This window comes from Glycine max, chromosome 12, assembly GCF_000004515.6.
Source record: "Glycine max cultivar Williams 82 chromosome 12, Glycine_max_v4.0, whole genome shotgun sequence".
NCBI lineage: Eukaryota > Viridiplantae > Streptophyta > Magnoliopsida > Fabales > Fabaceae > Glycine > Glycine max.
In genome coordinates this window covers 11,581,855-11,602,281 of record NC_038248.2, presented here as the reverse complement: position 1 = coordinate 11,602,281, position 20,427 = coordinate 11,581,855, and the positions used below count along the sequence as shown (strand labels likewise).

At 33.5% G+C, this 20,427-nt stretch overlaps 2 protein-coding genes across 3 annotated transcripts; one reads left to right on the top strand and one right to left on the bottom strand.

The window, feature by feature from the left end:
• Positions 1-2,423: 2,423 nt before the first annotated feature.
• LOC100782091 (uncharacterized) lies at positions 2,424-3,317 on the bottom strand. Its single transcript, XM_006593025.1, has one exon. It carries the CDS (start codon positions 3,315-3,317, stop codon positions 2,424-2,426), a length of 894 nt encoding a protein of 297 aa, XP_006593088.1.
• Positions 3,318-12,026: 8,709 nt separating this feature from the next.
• LOC100781544 (RNA polymerase II subunit 5-mediating protein homolog) lies at positions 12,027-18,702 on the top strand. 2 transcript variants are annotated; one of them, XM_006592378.3, is made up of 12 exons: positions 12,027-12,113; positions 12,287-12,526; positions 12,601-12,660; positions 12,744-12,911; positions 15,252-15,318; positions 16,657-16,865; positions 16,965-17,069; positions 17,176-17,209; positions 17,320-17,417; positions 18,070-18,111; positions 18,206-18,283; positions 18,421-18,702. In XM_006592378.3, exons 2-12 carry the CDS (start codon positions 12,320-12,322, stop codon positions 18,475-18,477), a joined length of 1,125 nt encoding a protein of 374 aa, XP_006592441.1. In that variant the 5' UTR covers positions 12,027-12,113; positions 12,287-12,319; the 3' UTR covers positions 18,478-18,702. The 2 variants fall into 2 exon arrangements, with proteins under 2 accessions (XP_006592441.1, XP_003540925.1); XM_003540877.5 differs by having other exon boundaries at positions 12,041-12,113; positions 12,310-12,526.
• Positions 18,703-20,427: the final 1,725 nt, after the last annotated feature.

The window sequence follows — 20,427 nt, the reverse complement described above, 5'->3', positions numbered from 1 at the left end:
AGGACTAGGAGCCGTGGTTGACGAGGTTGGGTGTACTGTACTGTGGAGTTGGCTGCGGTTTGCTATAGTAGGGAAATGTATACGCGCCCTGTGGGGTGTGTTCTCACGTGCAGAGCAAACAAAGTATAAAAATAGGCTTAGTTACTCTTGTGTATTTTGATCTGCAGGTTCCAGTTGTATAAATTGGGTCCTCTAGAGGGACCGCAATTATGCTATTTGAACATTTCATCAGTTTTTTTTTTATAATGTTTAACAAATTTTATTGATATAATACTAGATGTTAATAAGGTAGCTAATGTCTTGTTTGACACATATATTAATATGATTTTAATTACAATTTTAATCTCGTATAATTATTATATTAGAAAGATTAAAAATATGATTAAGTCATATCAATCTCTTAATCCAACATCATGTTAGCAAAAATCTATTAAATACTTAATAGGACATTGAAAGAAAGACCTTAATCACACAATTAGAATATAGAAAACTAAAATTATACAATTATAACCCAGTTACACCAAAAGTATAAATAAGTTTAATCAATCTATAGCTATATTAAACCTGATGCACTTTACACCTTAGCATTTGGTCACATCAATATAATCAAATATTTTCACAGTATTATTAAAAAGGTTGATAATATATTGATTAAAATGTTATATACGGTTTTTTTTTACTGCAAAAGGGCTCATAACATTTCATGAATAAGAAGAACTTTGATACAATTAGGAGGATATTAAAAGATTGTGGACTATCATAGAATCCAAACACCCTAACAAGAGTGTAAACAACTTGATTCGCTTGTCTGTGGATTAAACTTACTAAAGAGATGTGAATACTACTAAGATTCTGTTTACAAGCAGATATAAGCCCTAATTTTGAGTTGGTGCCATTTGAATGAAGCAAGTCATACACGTGCGTGCAGTCAATCTAAAAAGTTACAGGTATGCCGCCACCATGAAAGGAAGCTTGGTCTAGCATGTGGTAAGGACACCATGAAACGGTGTGTGTGAGTCCATTGTCAAGTTGATCTCCAGGGACTAATGACATCCTTTGCAGCTCCTAACAACAAGAAGATGTGCTTTACGATATTCTCCATATTTTCTCATTTCGCCTATTGATTTTCTAGAGAAAATTATAAAAAACTGAGGAGAGAAGAGAGACAATACGTATGCGGAGGAAATAGAATTATTGTATTCTAATTCGAATTGTTCTCAGCAGTGATACAATAAATAACAGATAAACTAATTAGATAACAAGATATTAGCAAAACAGAATATTAAAACTAACTTGCTCCTTAAAGATAAGAACCACTTATTGACTAGGCTAATCTATTAAAACTGTCTTACTCCTAAAATATAGGAAATCAACTTATTTACTAAATCCTATTTTAAAAACTGAAAAATAAAATATTATGCAGTTACAAAAGTATATCTTCAACACTCCTCCTTGCTTTTGAAACTGCAAACTCCAATTCTTTGAGTTCAAGTTTGTTGATAGGTAGTGACTTTGTAAACATGTCAGCCAGTTGATCTTTAGACTTGCAGTAAATTAAGTTCACTTCTTCACTTTGTTGCATCTTTATCAAATAATAGACTTTGATGTTGAAATGTTTAGTCTTCCCATGACACACAGAATTATTTGCAATAGCAATGACTACTTGATTGTCAACAAAAATTTTAGTTTTGTTCTTTTGAGCAAATAAAATGTTTGGCCTTGTTGTAGTGAGATACATTAGACATCCAATCAAGCTCTCATAATATCTTTCATCAATGTTATCAACACCTTCTTCCTTGTTGAACTTCTCCTTTTGATTCATTGGTGTGCTAACAGATTTGCATTCCTCCATTTGAAACTTCTTCAAATTTTCTTTTTGCATATTTCCTTTTTTTCATGTTTAGCATTCTTTCAAGATGGCAATGACCAAGTCTCTTGTGCCAGAGTTCCGTGGGTGTGACTTGAGTGAAATAGGTGTTATGCTCCTCCTCTGCTGGATCAAATAAGAAGCTTTTACCTTTCATTTTAACCCTTAGAACTTCCCGGCCAAAATTGTCATAGATAAAGCAATGTTGATGTTCAAAGGACACTTTAAACCCCTTTTTAATCAACTGACCTACACTTCGCAAGTTTTGGTCAATGTTAGGTACATAAAGAACATCTGATATTAATTTGATACTTGAACATGTTGAAATTGCAACAGTTCTTTTTCCTTTTACTGGAATATAGCCACCATTCCCAATTCTGACCTTTGAGACATTAGTTGGCTTCAAATCCTTGAATAGAGTCTTATCATATGTCATGTGGTTCGTACAACCACTATCAATCAACCAACATTTAGAACTACTCCACATCGAATAACATGTTGCAGCAAAAATATAATCTTCTTCCTCCTGCTCAACAACTTGGGCATCGGCTTCTTGCTACTGAAATTTGCTTTTACAAATTATAGCTTCATGTCCAAGCTGATTGCACTTGTTGCACTTTGCGTCTGGCCGTTTCCAACATTTGTATGGTGGGTGACCCAATTTTCCGCAATGCTGACAAGGTGGATAATTTTTATTTTTATCCTTACCTTTGTTTTGGTTGTTTGCACTATTTTCGCTGCTTGCTGGTTGATTCTTTTTGAAAAAATCCTTTTTGCTTTCATCAACTTCATGATGTTTGGCGGGCAAAGCACCTTCGACAACACGATCTTGCCTCATCAACCTTCGCTGCTCTTGAGCTTGCAGGGCATGTAGCACTTCTGCCAATGTGATTTTCGACAGATCCTTTGTGTTCTCCAATGAAGCTATAGATGCTTCATACCTCTCTAGCACCGTTACCAAAATTTTCTCTACAATTCTCGAATAAGCAAAATCACTTCCCAACAACTTTATCTTGTTGGCAATACCCAACAATTTGTTTGAGTATTCTTTGATTGTATCTGACTCTTCCACCCTTTGAAGCTCAAATTCCCTCCTTAAATTCAGCACTTGCATACTTCGTATTCTATCATCTCCAACGTATTCCTCTTTCAGATAATCCCAAATTGCTTTGGGTGATTTAAGAGTCATGATTCTGATGAATATCATTTGTGAAACACCAGTGAACAAACATGACCTCGCCTTTGCCTTTTTCATCTTTCTTTCCTTGTGATTTTTAATTTGGGCCATGGTGGGATTTTCAAGCAGCGGATATATTTCATAATCCTCTTCCACAGCATCCCATAAATCCAAAGACTCCATGTAGGATTGCATTTTCACTTCCCAAAGATCATAATTCTCTCCATCAAAGATTGGAAGAGTTATGTGGGAAAATTTTGCTTCACCTTCCATGGTACAGGTCCCATAAGAATAAGGCTCTCGATACCAATTGTTGGTTTTCTAGAGAAAATTATAAAAAAGAGAGGAGAGAAGAGAGACAATACGTATGCGGAGGAAATAGAATTATTCTATTCTAATTCAAATTGTTCTCAGCAACGATACAATAAATAACAAAAGATAAACTAATTAGATAACAAGATATTAGCAAAACAGAATATTAAAACTAACTTGCTCCTTAAAGATAGGAACCACTTATTGACTAGGCTAATCCATTAAAACTGTCTTACTCCTAAAATATAGGAAATCAACTTATTTACTAAATCCTATTTTAAAAATTGAAAAATAAAATATTATGCAGTTACAAAAGTATATCTTCAACATCGCCTTTTCCATAAACGCCGTAGGGCAATAAAGTTTACTTGTTGGGCTTCACTCAGAGATGTTAGAATGCAGATGGCGCGATCCTTCAAATTCAAAGCATTTTCAATCATAAAGCTAATTTGATTCCAACAGCTAGATAGAGTCGATACGCAAACAACATTGGGGCATCCTAAGAAGGCGTGCCAAGTAGATTCATGGTCAGTATTACAATGAGGACAAGTCATGGGACATTGGACTCCTTCAGTTATCAATCTCATCATGGTTGGGAGACAATCCTGCAATCACTTCCATAAAAAAATTGTTATTTTATGTGGAATTTTCAAGTAACATAAGAGCATCTCCAGTGGTTTGTCCTAAATTAAAATCTTATATATTTGTTCTGGACTCCACAATATCAAGTGGGATTGAAGATCTTTCTCGTTTTTTTCTTTAGTGATAAATCTCATTTTGGGATCTTAGATAATTTTTTGTTAGAAATAGTCCAAGTCCCACGTCGACTAAAAGTAATTCCACATTAGAATATATAAGTGAAGGGCAACCCTCACCCCTTGAGTTAACTTTTGAGGTTGAGTTAGGTCTCTCACATTATACACTTTAAGACTTTTTGTAGGTTCCATATGGATTTCACTTTTAAATATTTTATTTAAATATTTACTAAATTAAATATAATTAATTAAGTAATTAAATTTAACAAAACATGAAAGGAAAAAATTTATAAATATTAAAAAATAGAAAAATGAGCATAAATTTAATTTTTATTTATGACTAAATGTTAAACAAATAAAAAAATCCATAAATTTGATAATAAAAAAATGCAACACATTAATGTCAGAGAAAAATCAAATTTCATTATTATTGTGACTGTAATATTCTCAAATATGTTCCACCACCAAGTCTGCTTGAAGTTGTTGATGAATTTCTCTTGTATGCATAACACGAAATGTCATTATCTACATGATCATAATCAACATCGACATTACCATTGAATGTATCTCGTTCGTCTTCGGCAATCATGCTATGAAATATAATGTTTGTTAACATTATGTTCTTTATTGTATCCATGTTCCAAACACGCGATGGACCCCATATAATTCCAAATCGAGATTTGAGCACACCAAATGCTTGTTCCAAATCCTTTCTCACTACTTCTTAACATTTTTCAAATAATTTTCTTTTGAGACCTTGTAGCATTGATACTGTGTTAACTCATTGGCAAGTGCACCAAATTATCACATGTTACAAAGTTAATCGAAAGTCCGAGTATCGAATCCATAGACTTGAGTTGGTGTATATCCCAATATTTAAGCAAGAGAAGAGTAAAAGAGGTAAGAAATTATAGATGTAAAATTTAAAGAAAGTAAGAGATAAGAAATTTAAGATTGAAGATAAAGAGAGGTAGGAGATGAGATAAAAATTTAAAGAAATAAGAGATTTAAAGATAAAAAAGTAGAAGATAAAATAAATAAGAGATTTTAAGATAAAAGATAAGAAAAGTAGAAGATAAAGATAATGATAATATGTTTGAATGCTTAAAGATAAATTCAAAATTTAAAATGTGTTGGGGCTAGCATGCCAAAACTACCTGTGATGTAACTTTAATAATTTTTCTCTATCTAATGTTATTCCAGTTTCCACCCACATCTACTATGATACTTTATCTTTCGTTTCCCACATGAAGAGCCTAATTTATTTATTTTATCGCTCAAATTCCTTTGCAAAGATAAAAAAAGTAAATCGCATTAAGAATAAAGATGCATGAAATAGGCTAAACAAACACCACTCTATCCCTAACAATGATTTTATTTAGATATCCTTTCCCATTTCTTTAGAAAATAATCATTTTTCAATGCATTACTTCCTAAAAAATGCATGAGTATGGATGATCAGACCACAATCAACAACAATAAAACACATAAAAGAACAATAAATAATTGCATTAAATAGACAGTAAAGAAGAGTTACATTAAAAGAGGTTGGTTTGCCAGGCTCCCAACAATGGGGTTTAGCCTCTCATAGTCATGAGAGACTTTACACTTTAGGGGTTGATGGGATAGAAGAAGAAGAGGGATGAATAGAGAATGAGAAGGGGTAATGGATATAGAAAGAGGGTTTCCCCTATTTGAGATACTCAGTCTTTGGATGCATTCATTAGAGAGTTTTGAGTCTCGATGTGTGTTAATTGCTATTCATGAGTTCTTAGTGCATTGAAAATTTGTAAGAAAATAGCAATGTACCTCCAATTTATGGTTCTTTTTGTGGAAATTGTAAATATTTTCATTCTTGTGTGAATTTATAGAGTAGAAACTCCATTTTTGTGATCTAATGCTAAATTCCACTCAGTTTGTAGGCTAAAGAAGAGAAGGTGTAAAAAATTGCTGATGAACTCGCTTAGTGAGGCAGCCAGCTCGCTTAGCGGATGCAAAATCCTAGAAGATGATACGTTAGAGATTAGCGCGCTCAGCGCGCAGGCAGCCCGCCCAATGAGGATGTTGTCTCTTCTCACGCTTAGCGTGCCCAAGCTTGCTTATCAGATTTTCACTTACTTTCACTCGTTGAGCGAGCCTTCGTGTACTGGGAAGTCCAAGAGCCTTTAAAACACTGAGTTGGTGGGAAACCAAAGGTCACTAAGTCTAGACCAAGCCATTGCTACGTGAAAACAGATAGAAGAAGGCAGAGAGGCTGGAGAAAAGACATTCTTCTTCACCTTTTTCCATTTTTTTTCACCAAAAATATTCCTTTTCTTGTTTGTATGAAGCTTTTCTTGTAATGGAAGGCTAGAACTTCTTTGTTGGGGAGTAATCTACTAAAAAATCTTGATGTAAACTTCTAACTATATATTAAATGTTATTTTCTGGTGTTCTTTGCTTCTATCTGTATTTATTTTACATGTTTGTCGCTTGATCACCCATTTGTATGTTTAGTTAGGCTTTTTAGTGTTGGAAAATGCTTTAAAACCTTAGAAATTGATAGAGCAAGCTAGAGGCCTCTGTATCTAGGAATAGAATGCAGTAATCTAGTATGTTTTGCACTATATGCTTATTGCAACTCTTTTAAAACGAGTTTATTAAGGAATCAAGAACAAAAGCTAAGAGAGTTAGACTCATTCTTGTGAGGAATCATGGTCTGAGTATTTACTCGGTGCAAGAGTGCTAGAATAACATTAAATAGAGAAAAACCTTTTATACGGCAAGAGAAAGTTCAGTACAAAGCTCCCCGACGCTTTTATCTTGATATTTATCACATTTTTACAGCTTTGAGTTTATTTTGCCATTGTCTAAGTAGTTTAACACATTGCAGAAAACTTATCCATCATTGAATCTTTATTTTATTTTCAAGTTAAAAAGTGTTTACATACTGAATATATATAATCTAGGTGAAACAAATTCCTCGTAGATACGATACTCGGTCTTACCGTTTTATATACTACTTGTGCAAATTGGTACACTTGTTGATAGGCTTCAACAATGTGTCTTTCTCCTTTACTTCCTACTCCTTTTATAGGCCTAAGGTGGCTTAAAATTTACGCGACCTCGCGCTAAACGGGCCTTCTAGGTTTAGCGAGTATGACGATAATCACGCGTTTAGCACAGGATTCATGCTAAGCGCGCCTTTGGGCTTCTTCGCGCTAAGTTTGGGTTGGCCGTTAAGCTAGGCGACACGTTGGACATGTCTTGTGCGCTAAGTAAGATATCCCAATCTTCAACTTTTTTTTTCAAAGGCTTTTTCTTCAAGTTTTTGCATCAATTTTCTTCCAAAGCTCTTGTAATTTTCTTCTTTTGAATCCTGTTGGTAAAAAAATTACAATGATATTAAATTCCTCATTATTTCATTAAAAACAACGATAAAGTAAAAGAATTCTAATCATTCTTAGTCAAAATTGACTATTAATTAAACCCAAATTTTACAGTTATCATATGGTCTTCATAAATGTGACTCAATCAGGATAAATATCATCTGCAAGATAGTACCACATATTATATAGAGTTTCATTAATTGTAAATTATGCTGGAGGAGCTCAGCCTTGCAAAACGTCATCAAACACAAGCTATTGGTTTAACACATTAATGTCATTGTTTGAACTTGTAACTCCAAAAATATGCATGTCAAATCCACAAGTCTTGTGAAGCGACGACTTCAAGTATTATTGTGGGTTTGCGATGATCACCTCTACGATATTGGCCCCATCATGCAACTGGACAGTTTTTTCATTTCCAATGCATAATAGAACCTAACATACCTGGAAACCTTCATGCATATCCAATTTGTAGTAGGCGGTTGATGTCATTATTGTTGGGTCTTCTCAAGTACTTTTGTCCAAATATCTCATTGGAACCCTTACAAATTTTTGTAAGCATTGAGTTGTAGTGCATTCACTAATTCTAAAGTACTCATCCACATAATCAACAAGTGATCTGTATGCTAGTATATGAATAGTTGTAGTGCACTTCTGCAATGAAGAAATACCCATTCTACCAACAACATTAGGCCTCATTTGGAAATACTGATCGTAATTACTAAGAGCGTTGACAATTCGAATGAATAATTGTCACCGCATTTAGAACTTACATCGAAATTGAGTCTTTGTGTATGCCAAATTTTTTGAGGAGTAGTCATTCTTCAGTTGTAGATGTTCATCTTCACGAATGCAATTAATGACTTTTCTAGGCCTTCTGTGTTGGCTGTTGTTGCCTCCTTGTTGCTACATTGCACGTAAGTAGCCTATGATTTGTTCATCATTATCGTCGTCAAGTGTTTCATAAATAATTTGTTTCCAAACTCTGCTGAAGAATATTGTTTGAAGGAGACGTACAACAATGAATGAGAATTGAACAATTAAATAGAAAATTATACAATAGTTAGTTTTGCAACAACTAGTTTTATAATGGCTAGTTTCATAACGACTAGTTTTAGAACTGTTAGTTTCATAACGACTACTTATGCATTAGCTAGTTTCATAACAACTAGTTTTATAACGGTCAAGTTTCGCAAATAAAAAATGAACAAATTAAAATACAGTTACAAATTAAAAAAAAAGACAAGTCAAACACAATTCCTAAAAATACAAATTAAAAGATGATTACAACAAATTAAAACTGCCTAACAAATTAATACTACATACCTAGTTTACACCTAATTATTTTACAAAATGCTTGATGGTCTTCGAGTGGAGTTTCGAACATTGTAGATGTGTCCTTCATTAGAATATCGTAGTACTCTTTTTCCAATTCTTTCTCCCTTAAGACTGCTAATTTGGCGTTGAGAACATTTTTTTCCCTCATTGCTTCCTCCACACTAGTCAAGTCTAATGGATTGGTAGATGTTCATATTCCTTTCCAATGCTCTTCCTTTTGGTTGCCTTTTGCCCCATTGGAAGGACAATTGGAGATGATGTGTCAGCTTCAGAATCTTCGATCGGTGTTTCTGGATTAGTTGACGATGAATATGCCCTAGATGCGAAAATCTTCATCCTTTTAGAGCAATTTTCCGTAAATAGATATGACCATTTCAGTTGATCTTTCAGAAGTTGGCAAACATGTTCCAAACCAAAATCGCTCCCTTTGTCTTCCTTCCAAATGGCATATGCATGAAACGTGACATCATTATCCATGCAACCACTTTTCTTTAATGATATCGCTTGCCTATAATGACCCTTGAACTTTTGCATGCCCAAATTAATTTTTTGTCATCGTGATTTCAGTGGACTTACTGCTCTTTCACGAGTTCACCTCGAAATTTGTTTTAATTTTTCGTGACTCTCAACCAAAGCGCTTCTTTTGCTTGACCAACACCAACAATTGGATCGGTTTAGATGTTAAGCCTTAAACTAATGAGGTTTGTATCTTCTTCAATTGCAAAGGCAACTTGAGGCTTCCTTTTTGTAGAAGACCTACCTATTTCCTCAACGACGTTCTCTTCTAACCTAATTTGGGTATAAAATTATGGAAATTGCAAACCAACTTCATCATTTGAAACCATGGTGGGATTGTTTGGTGGGATTGAAGGAAATGTTTGAGAACTTTGAGGATTTACGGTGGAAGGGGTTTGAGTGTTTGGCATAAAACAATTTGGTGGTGGTGGTGGTAAAAAAGGAAGGAGAAAACAAGAGGATGATTTTGTGAATTTTGGGTTAAAGGAGGTATGTGGTAATTTTGTAAAAAATTTATATAAGCTTGTCAATCAAATTGATTTGGATCCATTTCGCACATAAAATAACTAAGATTGAGATTAGAGAATTGAGATTGACAAATGAAGAATGAGAATGAAAATTGTATGTACAAATTTTGTGTATTGAACCAATTTATAGGATTTTATGTTTGTAACAACATTTTTTTTGCATCACAACGGTCACTGTGTACACAGTAATGTTCACTGTGCTCCTTTGCTTTTGTATTTCTTCCTTCCTTTCCTTATGTGTTCTCTTTTTCTTTTCTCCTTCCTCCTTCTCCTCATTCATTCTCTTTTTCTTCTTTTTCTTTTCTCCTTCCCCTTTGCTTTCTCTCCTCTCACGTTGTCCTTCTTCTTCTTCTTCTTCTTCTTCTTCTTCTTCTTCTTCCTCTGCTGCGGCCCACCCCTTCCCCTTTCCCCATTCCCCTCCGCTACGATCCACCCCGTTCTCCCTTCCCTCTCCCCTCCACCGCGACCCCCTTCCCCTTTTTGAACCTTCACGTGGCCCACCCCTTCTACCGGTATGCCTATTTTTGGTTTGTTTTTTTATTGTTTTTTTTGTTTGTTTTCCTTTCTTCTTCTTCATCTCCTTTTGTTGGTAGTTCTTTCTCCCATGTTTTGTTGTTAAGGAGAGAGAGTATTTTTTTTTGATAAATGTGCAGATCTTCAGGGATCTTGTAAAAGATCTCATTCTCCATGCTGAAGATCTTGCTTCATCCTATAGTGGAAGATCTGGAGAAGACCAAATCTTGAGTTCAAGATCCTTGCTCAAGATCTGGGATTAAAGATGCTTTAAGTGCTTTCAATCTCTAGGGGTTCTCAACTCGTGATTATTAATAAGGGATTCCATGGTGTGGTAATAAGCCCACTTCACTGAGTAATTACCATCTTTGGTAAATTTCCATATCAATTTTTTTTACATTGAGCGAAATGAATTACCAATGCTTGTATGGCAACAATATCTTGATCATCGAAGATATCATGAAGAATATTTTTGACGCCAACATTAGTATTATGATCTATGAGCTCACATACTTGGAGGTCCTCTAAACCTTTGATAGGCACACTTTGGATATAGGAATTATCAATTGTCCTCAACCATGGATCATTCTAAGCATTTATTTTTTGGCCATTCCCCAAACACTATCTCATGCCATGTTTGACCACCCGTGAAGAATAGATGTCACATCATGTGAAGTTTGGGTTGTAACCCAATTTCGCTTGCAAAAAGTCATCATTTGAGAAATATTTAACTTTGAAGACTTTAGTTACACTAACATCTTGTTCGAAAAGTGATTTTCAACCTTGTTTTCCTAGCATGACCAGATTAAAGTAGTAAAAATGACGAAAATCCATACCTTTGTACTCCTTCCTCATACTCAGACGATCCTAGTTAAGACAATGAATGCTCTTTGAATTATTTTTATTAGTGTCCCACCAGAAGGAATTTAGCATCTTTTGAATCTTATCACCCAAAGATTCAAGAAGCAAAAATGCACTCATGCAACAAGATGAGATAACTTGGGCTAGTGACCGACCTAGTAAGGACTTCTGTACCTGCCTTGGAGAGATACTTACTTGACCAATGAGTTATTGTCTTTGAGATTCTATCTTTCTAGTAGTTAAAGATGGTCTTCCTCTTCTTTCCGACCATGCATGACAAATCCAAATATTTCCCTTTTCCCAAGCGCCTAGGAAGTTAAAAATATTCTCTTTGAAAGTCCAGGTGGTGTTCTTGTAATATTGTTTTACCTTTTAATACTTTTGATAAGCATTATTATCAACATTGAAATCTATATTTTTAAATTACCGTTTATAAAAATTTGGTATTTCATTTTTATTATTTATCACTAACAATATTTTTAAATCATATAGTTTTTGTCTTAATACTATCAATAAATATTATAATAATTATTGTAAATAATTATTATAATATGATAGTAAATTAAATAAAAAAAATATTACTGTAATAATATTATAATAGTCTATATCTAAAATAGTAGAAAAATAATATTATAAACAAAAAATAAACATAAAAATTCACATACAATAAATTAAAGTCAAATAACGTTAGAATTCGAATTATCTAGAATAGAAAATTAATGAAGTCCTAATAATAATAAATCATATTTTAATAAATATTTAAATTTTCATATTTTTTTAAAATTAGACAATAGGTAACGGGAAGCAATTCCTCCGAGAACCATAGTTTTTAAAAGCTGAGAGCGTCGAAGGCACAGCCGTCGCGTGGGAAGGTCCCAAGTAAGTGTCTTCTACTGATCTTTGTTTATTTTATAGCTATTTGTATGTCGAAAAGGTTTAATTGCAAGCATCCTGTGCTTTTCTTTGCATCAATGAAATTCCTTTGCTGCAGTGTGTGCTAGAAATTAAAAAGATCATTGACAATAACATTATTTGAATTTGGAAAAAAATAGAATAAATTAGGTTTGATTATTAGGGGAGGGAAAATGGATGAATCAACGAAGAAGGGGTCTGTGACCTCACTCGCCTCCCTCTTCCCAGTAGAGGAGGCGCAAAGGGCGGCCAAGCGCGTCGAAGACACCATTGCCGACAAGCAGAGCGAGCTCGACCGCCTACGAGGTTTCGCCACCGACAACAACAGCCTCATCAACCTCGTCCACAAGCTCCCCGAACAGCTCTCCCACGACATCATGGTAACCAACAAACAAACCCTCCTTTTTCACACATTTCAACTTTCACGTTCATTAACTCGGTAGTGGGTGTTTAGGTTCCGTTTGGGAAAGCAGCGTTCTTCCCAGGTCGTTTGATTCACACCAATGAGTTCCTGGTACGCGCTTTCTTCCCTTCAATTCTTTGATTGAGTGTGCATTTTCTCAGCGTCAAGAGGTTTTGTTTTGTTTTGGTTGCTAGGTTCTTTTGGGAGAAGGGTATTATGCTGAGAGAACTTCAAAGCAAACCGTTGAGATTTTGCAGCGAAGAGGGAAGTCCTTGGATTCGCAGGTTGATTCTCTTGAGGCCAATATCAAGGACCTTGAAGCAGAGGCTTCATTTTTCAATGCCACAGCTTCTCAAGTAGCGGTTAGGGTTCACTTCTTTTTTGTTTTGTTTACTCTTTCCACTTTAATGATAAGTTTGAATGTGATTTGTTTTGAGGCAATTTTGATTTTTGACATTGACATCTGTGTTCTGTTTTGAAAATAATATGTTATGAATTTGTCGATCAATGTTTTCGAAATTGAGCTAGAGAGGATCCTGGGTCATAGTTTGATTGGTTTAATCTGTTAGGTTGTGTTTGGATAAACTTTTTCTTAAACACTTGAGATGAAAATAAGAAGTTAAAATGAGTTGAGCTTCCCTTGTAGGTTAAAATCAACATATCCACCTCAGCTTTTGAACAAGTTAGATGAGAGAAGTTAAGTGCGTAAGTTGGTTTTCGCTTATGAGAGAAGCTCAATTTATTTTACTTTGTTTTCTTCCTGATAAATGTTTATGCAGAAGTTTGTCTAAATATTACTTTAAATTTTTGGTAGAGTTATGTGATATTCAAACTCAAAACATAATGGATTCAGGGTTTGACTGGTTCCAATGTCTTGTCTAGTTTTGTTTTAAAAACATTTCTGTGAATTCATTGTTCTTTTAATTTTCTAAGGGTTGTTGTACATGGTTATTGAATGGCTTCACGTGAAACACGGGATTGTGCTCTAATGTGTTTGCTTTTTTGTTTTTAACAGTGTTAGCACTTGCAGAACTAACCCTGGTTTTCTGTGTGTAGAATTAGGTTCAATATCCAATACAGATTACTATGTTGTTAGTTATTACATGCATTTTTTTGTTCTAATTATAAGAAGCAAAGACCCATTTTCAAATGTATTAATTACTGATTTCCTTTTATACCCTTAATTTATTGAAAGTCCCTTTATAGCTCAACATTCACTACCATACCATGTAGGATAGAACTCAATATCATGCTATTGGGTTGGGGTGCTATGACGCCAGTGCGGAGCAGAGCAACCCACAGTTCCTGGATGTCGTGGTGGTCACGCTGCATTTCAAGGCCAAAAACATGTGAAATTGCACTAAAATGTGTTGTTTTGTGAGTATTGCAGTCACAATTTGCATTTCAGGGTTTTTTGGGGGGGGGGGGGGGGGGGGGGAAGAGACGACCCAAACATTGTCGTTTTTTGCCTTTTAAAGGCTTTTATTTTAATGACGGTTAAAACCGTAAAAACAGGTTTTAGCATTTAACCTTTCACCCCTCCCCTCATTCTTTTCGATCACACGTGAGCCTCCAACCCAAAACTGAACTCATTCGTGCCTGTTACAGATATTGTGGAGATCTGTTAAGATTATTAAATAAAATCATATCTTAGCTAGTAGCTAATCATTAGGGATTACAAGATTAGAATAGTTTCCTTAATATTAGAGATTGGGTAAGTTTCCCTTATTTGTAAATATTTCTGATTATAAATAAGAGTTATGAGTGTGTGCTGAACTACACACAATTCCAGTAGACACTTCTACAGTGCCAAGTTCAACCTCATGAACCCTAACCACGCCTTTTCCTTTTGGAGACACCTGCACCCATGTTTCTTCTTGGTTCAGTTTTTTTTTTCCTGTTTATTGTTTATTGTTTGCTGTTTTGGGCATAGTGCTTAGCTGTTATTTTTCTAGTTTTGACATACTGATTGTCTGTTATTTCAATGTTTTGGACATAGAGATTGGCTGTTACTTGCTGTTTTGGATTGGACCTATATTGGTTGTGAAAGTTGATCAAAATGTTTTTAAGTTTAGGTGTTTTTTATTTTTCAGCATATATAATTATATATTATATACATCATGTAATATAAATCTACTTAGGGATCAAAATAAGGGTTATCCTGCTACTGCTATTCAGCTATAACATTTTTTGAGGGCGGTCCCTCCATGCCACTATCCACTATTGACTACTATGCGATATAGATAGTTGGAAGTATAGCCATGTGATAAAACTTTGAGTTTGGGAGGTACTTTGCGATCACAAATAACCCCTGATGCCTTTCTCCATTTTAGCCATCTTGCTTGTATAGTAACACCCTTGTTAATTTTTCCATCATTATGTATGATTATTCCAGATATTTAAACTCAAAGACTTGTGGTATGACATCTCCCATTTTTACTCTCGAATCATATTCCTCTTGTCTCTTGCTAAATTGCAATGCATATACTTTGACTTACTCATACTTAAGCGAAAACCCTGTGTTTCCAAAGTTTGTCACCAAAGTTCAAGCTTAATGTTAATTGCTTCCTTTGATTCACACACTATGCTACATTTCTTTATGATATTCTGTTTTTTGTCTTTGTATGCTTTTGTTAGCACTTGATATTAACATTTTTGAACTTTATAAAAATTAATTGCTGTGGTGGCTAAATTTGGAACAGGAGGGTCTTGTGGAGATAAGGGAAGATTATCTGGAGAAAGACTCTAACGAAGGGGAATTTAAATCAGGCATGTTCTAGCCTTGTATTTTTTTTCTTCCTAGATTTAAGGTTGATACAAGATGATAGTTGACATTCATTATAAATAAATGGAAACTGGCAGAGAGAAGGGTGGAAAGTCTAAATAAGTTCAAGTCTTTTGTCTAAGATTTTTGAATTTATTAAGATTATTCAAACAACAGTAATTGTATACTATGGCAAGCAAATAAAAATAAAATTTCAGCTTTACTTTGATTTGTACATTCTACTATCGTTTGTTGGCATTAGCATGTATGATTTAATTATTTTGATGGGCTTGCAGATATTTTGTTTGGATTTGTGTGGAAGATTTGAAATTTTTTTATCTTTCATTTTAAGCACTAATTTTTTTTTTTATTATATGATACACAAATTACAATGCTACTTACAACTTTTTTTCCCCTCTTCTTTACACTTCTCTCCAAGCTGTCAGCTTTCAGATGCTACTTATAGTTTCAAACAATATGTTTATTCAAGTAATTTTTTATATTTCAAATCAGTTATGTATGTGAATAACAACTGTTTATAACTATGTTTTTTATGTGAATAGACAACTGTTTATAACTATGTTTAGTATAGTAGTGTCGGAATAATCTTATGCTTTTTTCTAAGTAGAAGAGCGCATACAAAATATGGGACATGGCACATTTTAAAAATAATAGGATATGGGACTCGACACATCTAGGATGCTAGACACATGACACATTTAATAGAAAACCGTAATTAATTTACTATAATCATAAAATGAAAATCTTAAAGTCCAAAATTTGTTGCATAATAGTTATCTGTGTCTGCTGATGTCAAAGCAGCGTCCAATGATTGTGTGATGAAAAACATGAAAAAACAAAGGCAGACGTTAAATACATATCCCTGTTTCTTTTCTGTCATTGTTCCAGTGTTGTGTGTTGGAGACCAGTATAGCTGCCTTCTTCAATTGAATTAATTGGAAGATTTTCTTGTCCTTTAAAAACAAGCAAATTCATGCATAGCAGCTGATGTCTAAAGTAAAGGGTCCATGTCTTTGTAAATCTGTAATTTTCTCTTTAATTAGGCTAGATATATGCATGGTATTTTAGCTAATTTCTAGGAAAAATATTGGCTTGCATTAAAACAATATTTGCATGAGAATTCTACACTAGAGCACACAGTTTTGCTTACACTTTCTCTGAGCTTGACAGTTCCTGCTGTGTATGTGTTTATTAGATTGTCTCTTTTGTTCAAACTTTATTTGATATGTTAGTAGAACTATGCACCAACCAATGATCATACTTGTAAAATATGCTTGCAATTTCGAAATATTGAATGATGATATGTTAATATCCTTTTTCAGGTCATCTGCAGCAAGAGGCTCCTAATTTGGGAAATGCTACAGCTGATGATGGGGAATATGCTCGTATGCTGGCTATAATGGATGAACTTGAAAAAGAAGAGCTTGCTGCAGAAAGTGGCAATCACAGTGATCAAAATGATGAAAGTACTGGGGATTTCCATGATATATCATATCAGGAACATATTGATAACAAACTCCAAAATTCAAAAGTAATATCTTTGATTATTTTGTTGAAATCTGGTTTAGAGGCTATGAGCACAATGGACTGTGATCGTCTCATAACTCATTTTCTATGACTGCTCAAACAGGATGTTCATCAAAGTGAACTACTGGACCAGATTAATAATAAAATTATAACAGCTGATCTTCCAAAAAAACAGAATCGTAAAGAAGATATAACTGATCAGTTGAATGTAAGATATCTTCCTTTATCATAGTTCAGCATTAAAGTTGTTTAGTATGCTATGTAACTAAGTAGCTAAACATTCATGCTTTTGCATTCTAATTTTCAAAATGCAGTTTGCTAGCCTGGCAGTAGAATCTAGGGTCAAAGGTTAGTCCTCAACAACTTACATTTCATTTCTTTGTGTCTGCTCGTTTTGTAGTTATGACTGTTTTGTATCCATTCTAAAATTAATTTTTCCATTGGGTATGAACTATCAGAGAGGGAAAATTTTGTAGAATACATTGATCCTAGTGAAAAGATTCCTGCTCGTTCTAAAGAAAGGTCAGTTCAAGCAACTACGGCATCAAAAACTGAGGTATGCTGTTCTTGTGATGAAGTTTCCCTCATAATTCTCTACTTGTTGCGAAGTGGTTTTATACTGCCTTGGAACCAAATGGAAATGCTGCCTTGCTTTGTTTTGAGACAACAGATTAATGTCTATTTTTTATTTGGAAGCAACATGCAGCTTTATTGTTTTTCTGTATTTATCTAACTGTATTGAGGTTTCATTCTTCTCTTTTCTCTTAAATAATACATACTAGAGTGGCTCATGGTATCCCAAAATTCCCTGCTTTCTTATGAGCCTGCTCCACTACGTTATCAACAGTATCACCATTTGTCAAGGTTACAAATCGGCAACACTTGAGTTGTATTAACTTTTGTTTGTAACCATAGCATAACACTGCTCTCAAGGACTCAAGACTGCAATCTAATTGGAGGATACTTGTGTGTCAAGTTAAAAGCTTTAAATGAGAAAGCTAGAGTTAGGAATTAACAATAACTGATAATTTGATGTTAGAAATTTAGTAAGAAACAAAAAGGAGGAATTAGTGCTTTGATCATTACTCTTGAACAGTAATTTATAATGTTTCAAAGAACTTGACAGAAACCTATTGGGGTGCTTTCCCCTTACAGCATTTAATTTCAGAAGAATTGGTCCTTGACCTGCACAATTATTTGCTTTTCAGGTTCGACACCAAACTTCACAACCATCATTTGACAGTCGCAAGGTGTGTTCACACTTCATAAATTTGACACTCATTAGTCTTGATGCCCTGCAACAAGCAGCAACAGATAATTTTGTCTAATAAATATTTTCTGCAGGCTTTTACAGGCTCTATTATAGAGCATGCTGAGAATATAAAACCAACTACAAGACAACAAAGTTCAGCTTCTTCACAGGTAGATTTTATTTACTGATTTATATGGGTAGTATTCCCATAAATAAGATTTTATAAACATGGTTTTTATACATGATACTTTGCAGTTTCATCATTGATTTAATAAATCTCTGTTAATCATGAATTTGACCTTCACAGGATTCTGGTTCTCAATCTTCAAAACCAGTCTCCAGATTCAAAATGCAGAGAAGATAGCTACAAGAAGATGAGAAGGTTGGATCTTTTTGTATTTGGCGATCTAATGGTGTAGCATCCATGATTCTAGGATGTGCTGCTTGAGATCAAAAGTAGAAAGAGTAACAGTGGGATAAATCGTTTTGACTTTTGAGCAACAAATTTTTGGACCTTTAAACAATGATTGTGGTTCAAACAGACTTAGCTATGTTTTATAGAATTGAATTGAGATAGTGTATTTTAATATATTATTTTTGAACCGTGAGCTGTATAGCATACGAAACATAAGTTGGCATCAACCTTGTCGCGTAACCGGTTTCACTGATTTGTCCCTTTCTTACTTTCACTCAACTCACTCAAATCATGCATTTTTTTATGTATTTATTATTGTATTTATTTATTCTTTAACTAATTTCAAACCTCTCTTCCTCTTTAAATTTGGTACACTATTCCTTAAAAATCTTTTCCAATTTTTTTTGACAAAAAGATCTATTTCATTTCATTCAAAATAACATATTGAATACAATTTGGAATATGATCAAAGACATAGATGCTCTAGCTAACTTGTGAGTAACATTGTTGGCTTGTCTCCTTGCAAAACTTATCAATGAATTTGGGGCAATGTGTAATATTTTCCTACACCTAGACAGAATGATTTGCACATCTGTATTTGTACTATTGCAGCCATTTAAATCATCCACCAATCTTTTCTAATTAAGTAGCCAATAGAATCACAAATGTTCTTAATCTTCCTTTTATCAATGATAAAAACAATTTCATTTTCCTACCATTTCATTAATATTTATTAATATCTTTTTGTTTTCTTGAACTTGTCCTTTTTTAAAATGTGATCTTAGAGTAGAAAACACGAAAATTTTATTTTGCAAAAAATATAAATTATTTATTTTACTTTTTTTTCATTAACATATTATTTAACCACCTTAAATATGCATTAACTTATTCTTCGTAAAGATATTCATCTGGTTATTTATAACTAAATATGCATAACCTTTTAATTTTAGCACATTTTAATAGCATTTCAAAATCAAATAGATATATAATAATAATATTTCAAATGAAAGGTAATTATGTTAAGGGTTGATTTTCTTTAAAAAAAGGTAGTGCTTTACAGACTAGAAAATTAATGGTTGAGATTGTAATAAAAATATATATAAACATATTTTCTCCATTTCTTTTTATCTGCTTTTTAAGGTTATTTTGTAGAAATTAAGAAATATAATAATTTTTTTATTACAATAAAATATTTGTTGGATTTCCTATTTTATTTCCTTTTTGCACTTTATAAGAAATGCAAGTGTAAATTAATTAAAGATTGAGAGATAAATAATGATATAATGAATAAAAGAGTAATAAATGTGATCTTGATAAATAGGTGTGAATGTATGAATACATGGTTTTGATGATATAAAAGTAGAATCAAACAAAGTTGTTTCAATAAACATTCAAAGGTTAAACATTATTTTAAGATTAATACAAGGTGGCTTCAACAAACATTCAAAGGTTAAGCATTGCTTCAAGATTAATTCAAGGTTAAACAAACAAGATTAATAAAAAGATAAGGCCTCAAACAATCTCATTGGTTGATCAAGCTTTTGCCTCAAAACACATTGTTTCCAACATCCAAGGCTCTGGTAATCGATTACCAGACAATGTAATCGATTATCAGAAGACAATTTTGAAAATCAACTTTTAGAAGGATTTTGAAATTTGAATTTAAAAGCTGTAATCGATTAGCATTGATGTGTAATCAATTACCAGCAACGAAACACCTGAAATTCAATTTGAAAAGTCATGACCCTTTAAAATATAACTATATAATCGATTACTAGAAACCTGTAATCGATTACCAGTGAAGAATTTCAGAATTTTTTTTTAAAAAGACACATATCTTCAAATCATTTTGAAAAGACATGATGGACCTATATATATGTGTGTCTGACTTTGAAAAGC

Coding starts and splice junctions, on each gene's coding strand:
- LOC100782091 (XM_006593025.1), bottom strand. CDS start 3,317: ATGGAAGGTGAAGCAAAATTTTCCCACATAACTCTTCCAATCTTTGAT.
- LOC100781544 (XM_006592378.3), top strand. CDS start 12,320: ATGGATGAATCAACGAAGAAGGGGTCTGTGACCTCACTCGCCTCCCTC. Junction 17,418..18,069: donor CTACGGCATCAAAAACTGAG/GTATGCTGTTCT, acceptor TTTGCTTTTCAG/GTTCGACACCAAACTTCACA. Junction 18,112..18,205: donor CATCATTTGACAGTCGCAAG/GTGTGTTCACAC, acceptor TATTTTCTGCAG/GCTTTTACAGGCTCTATTAT.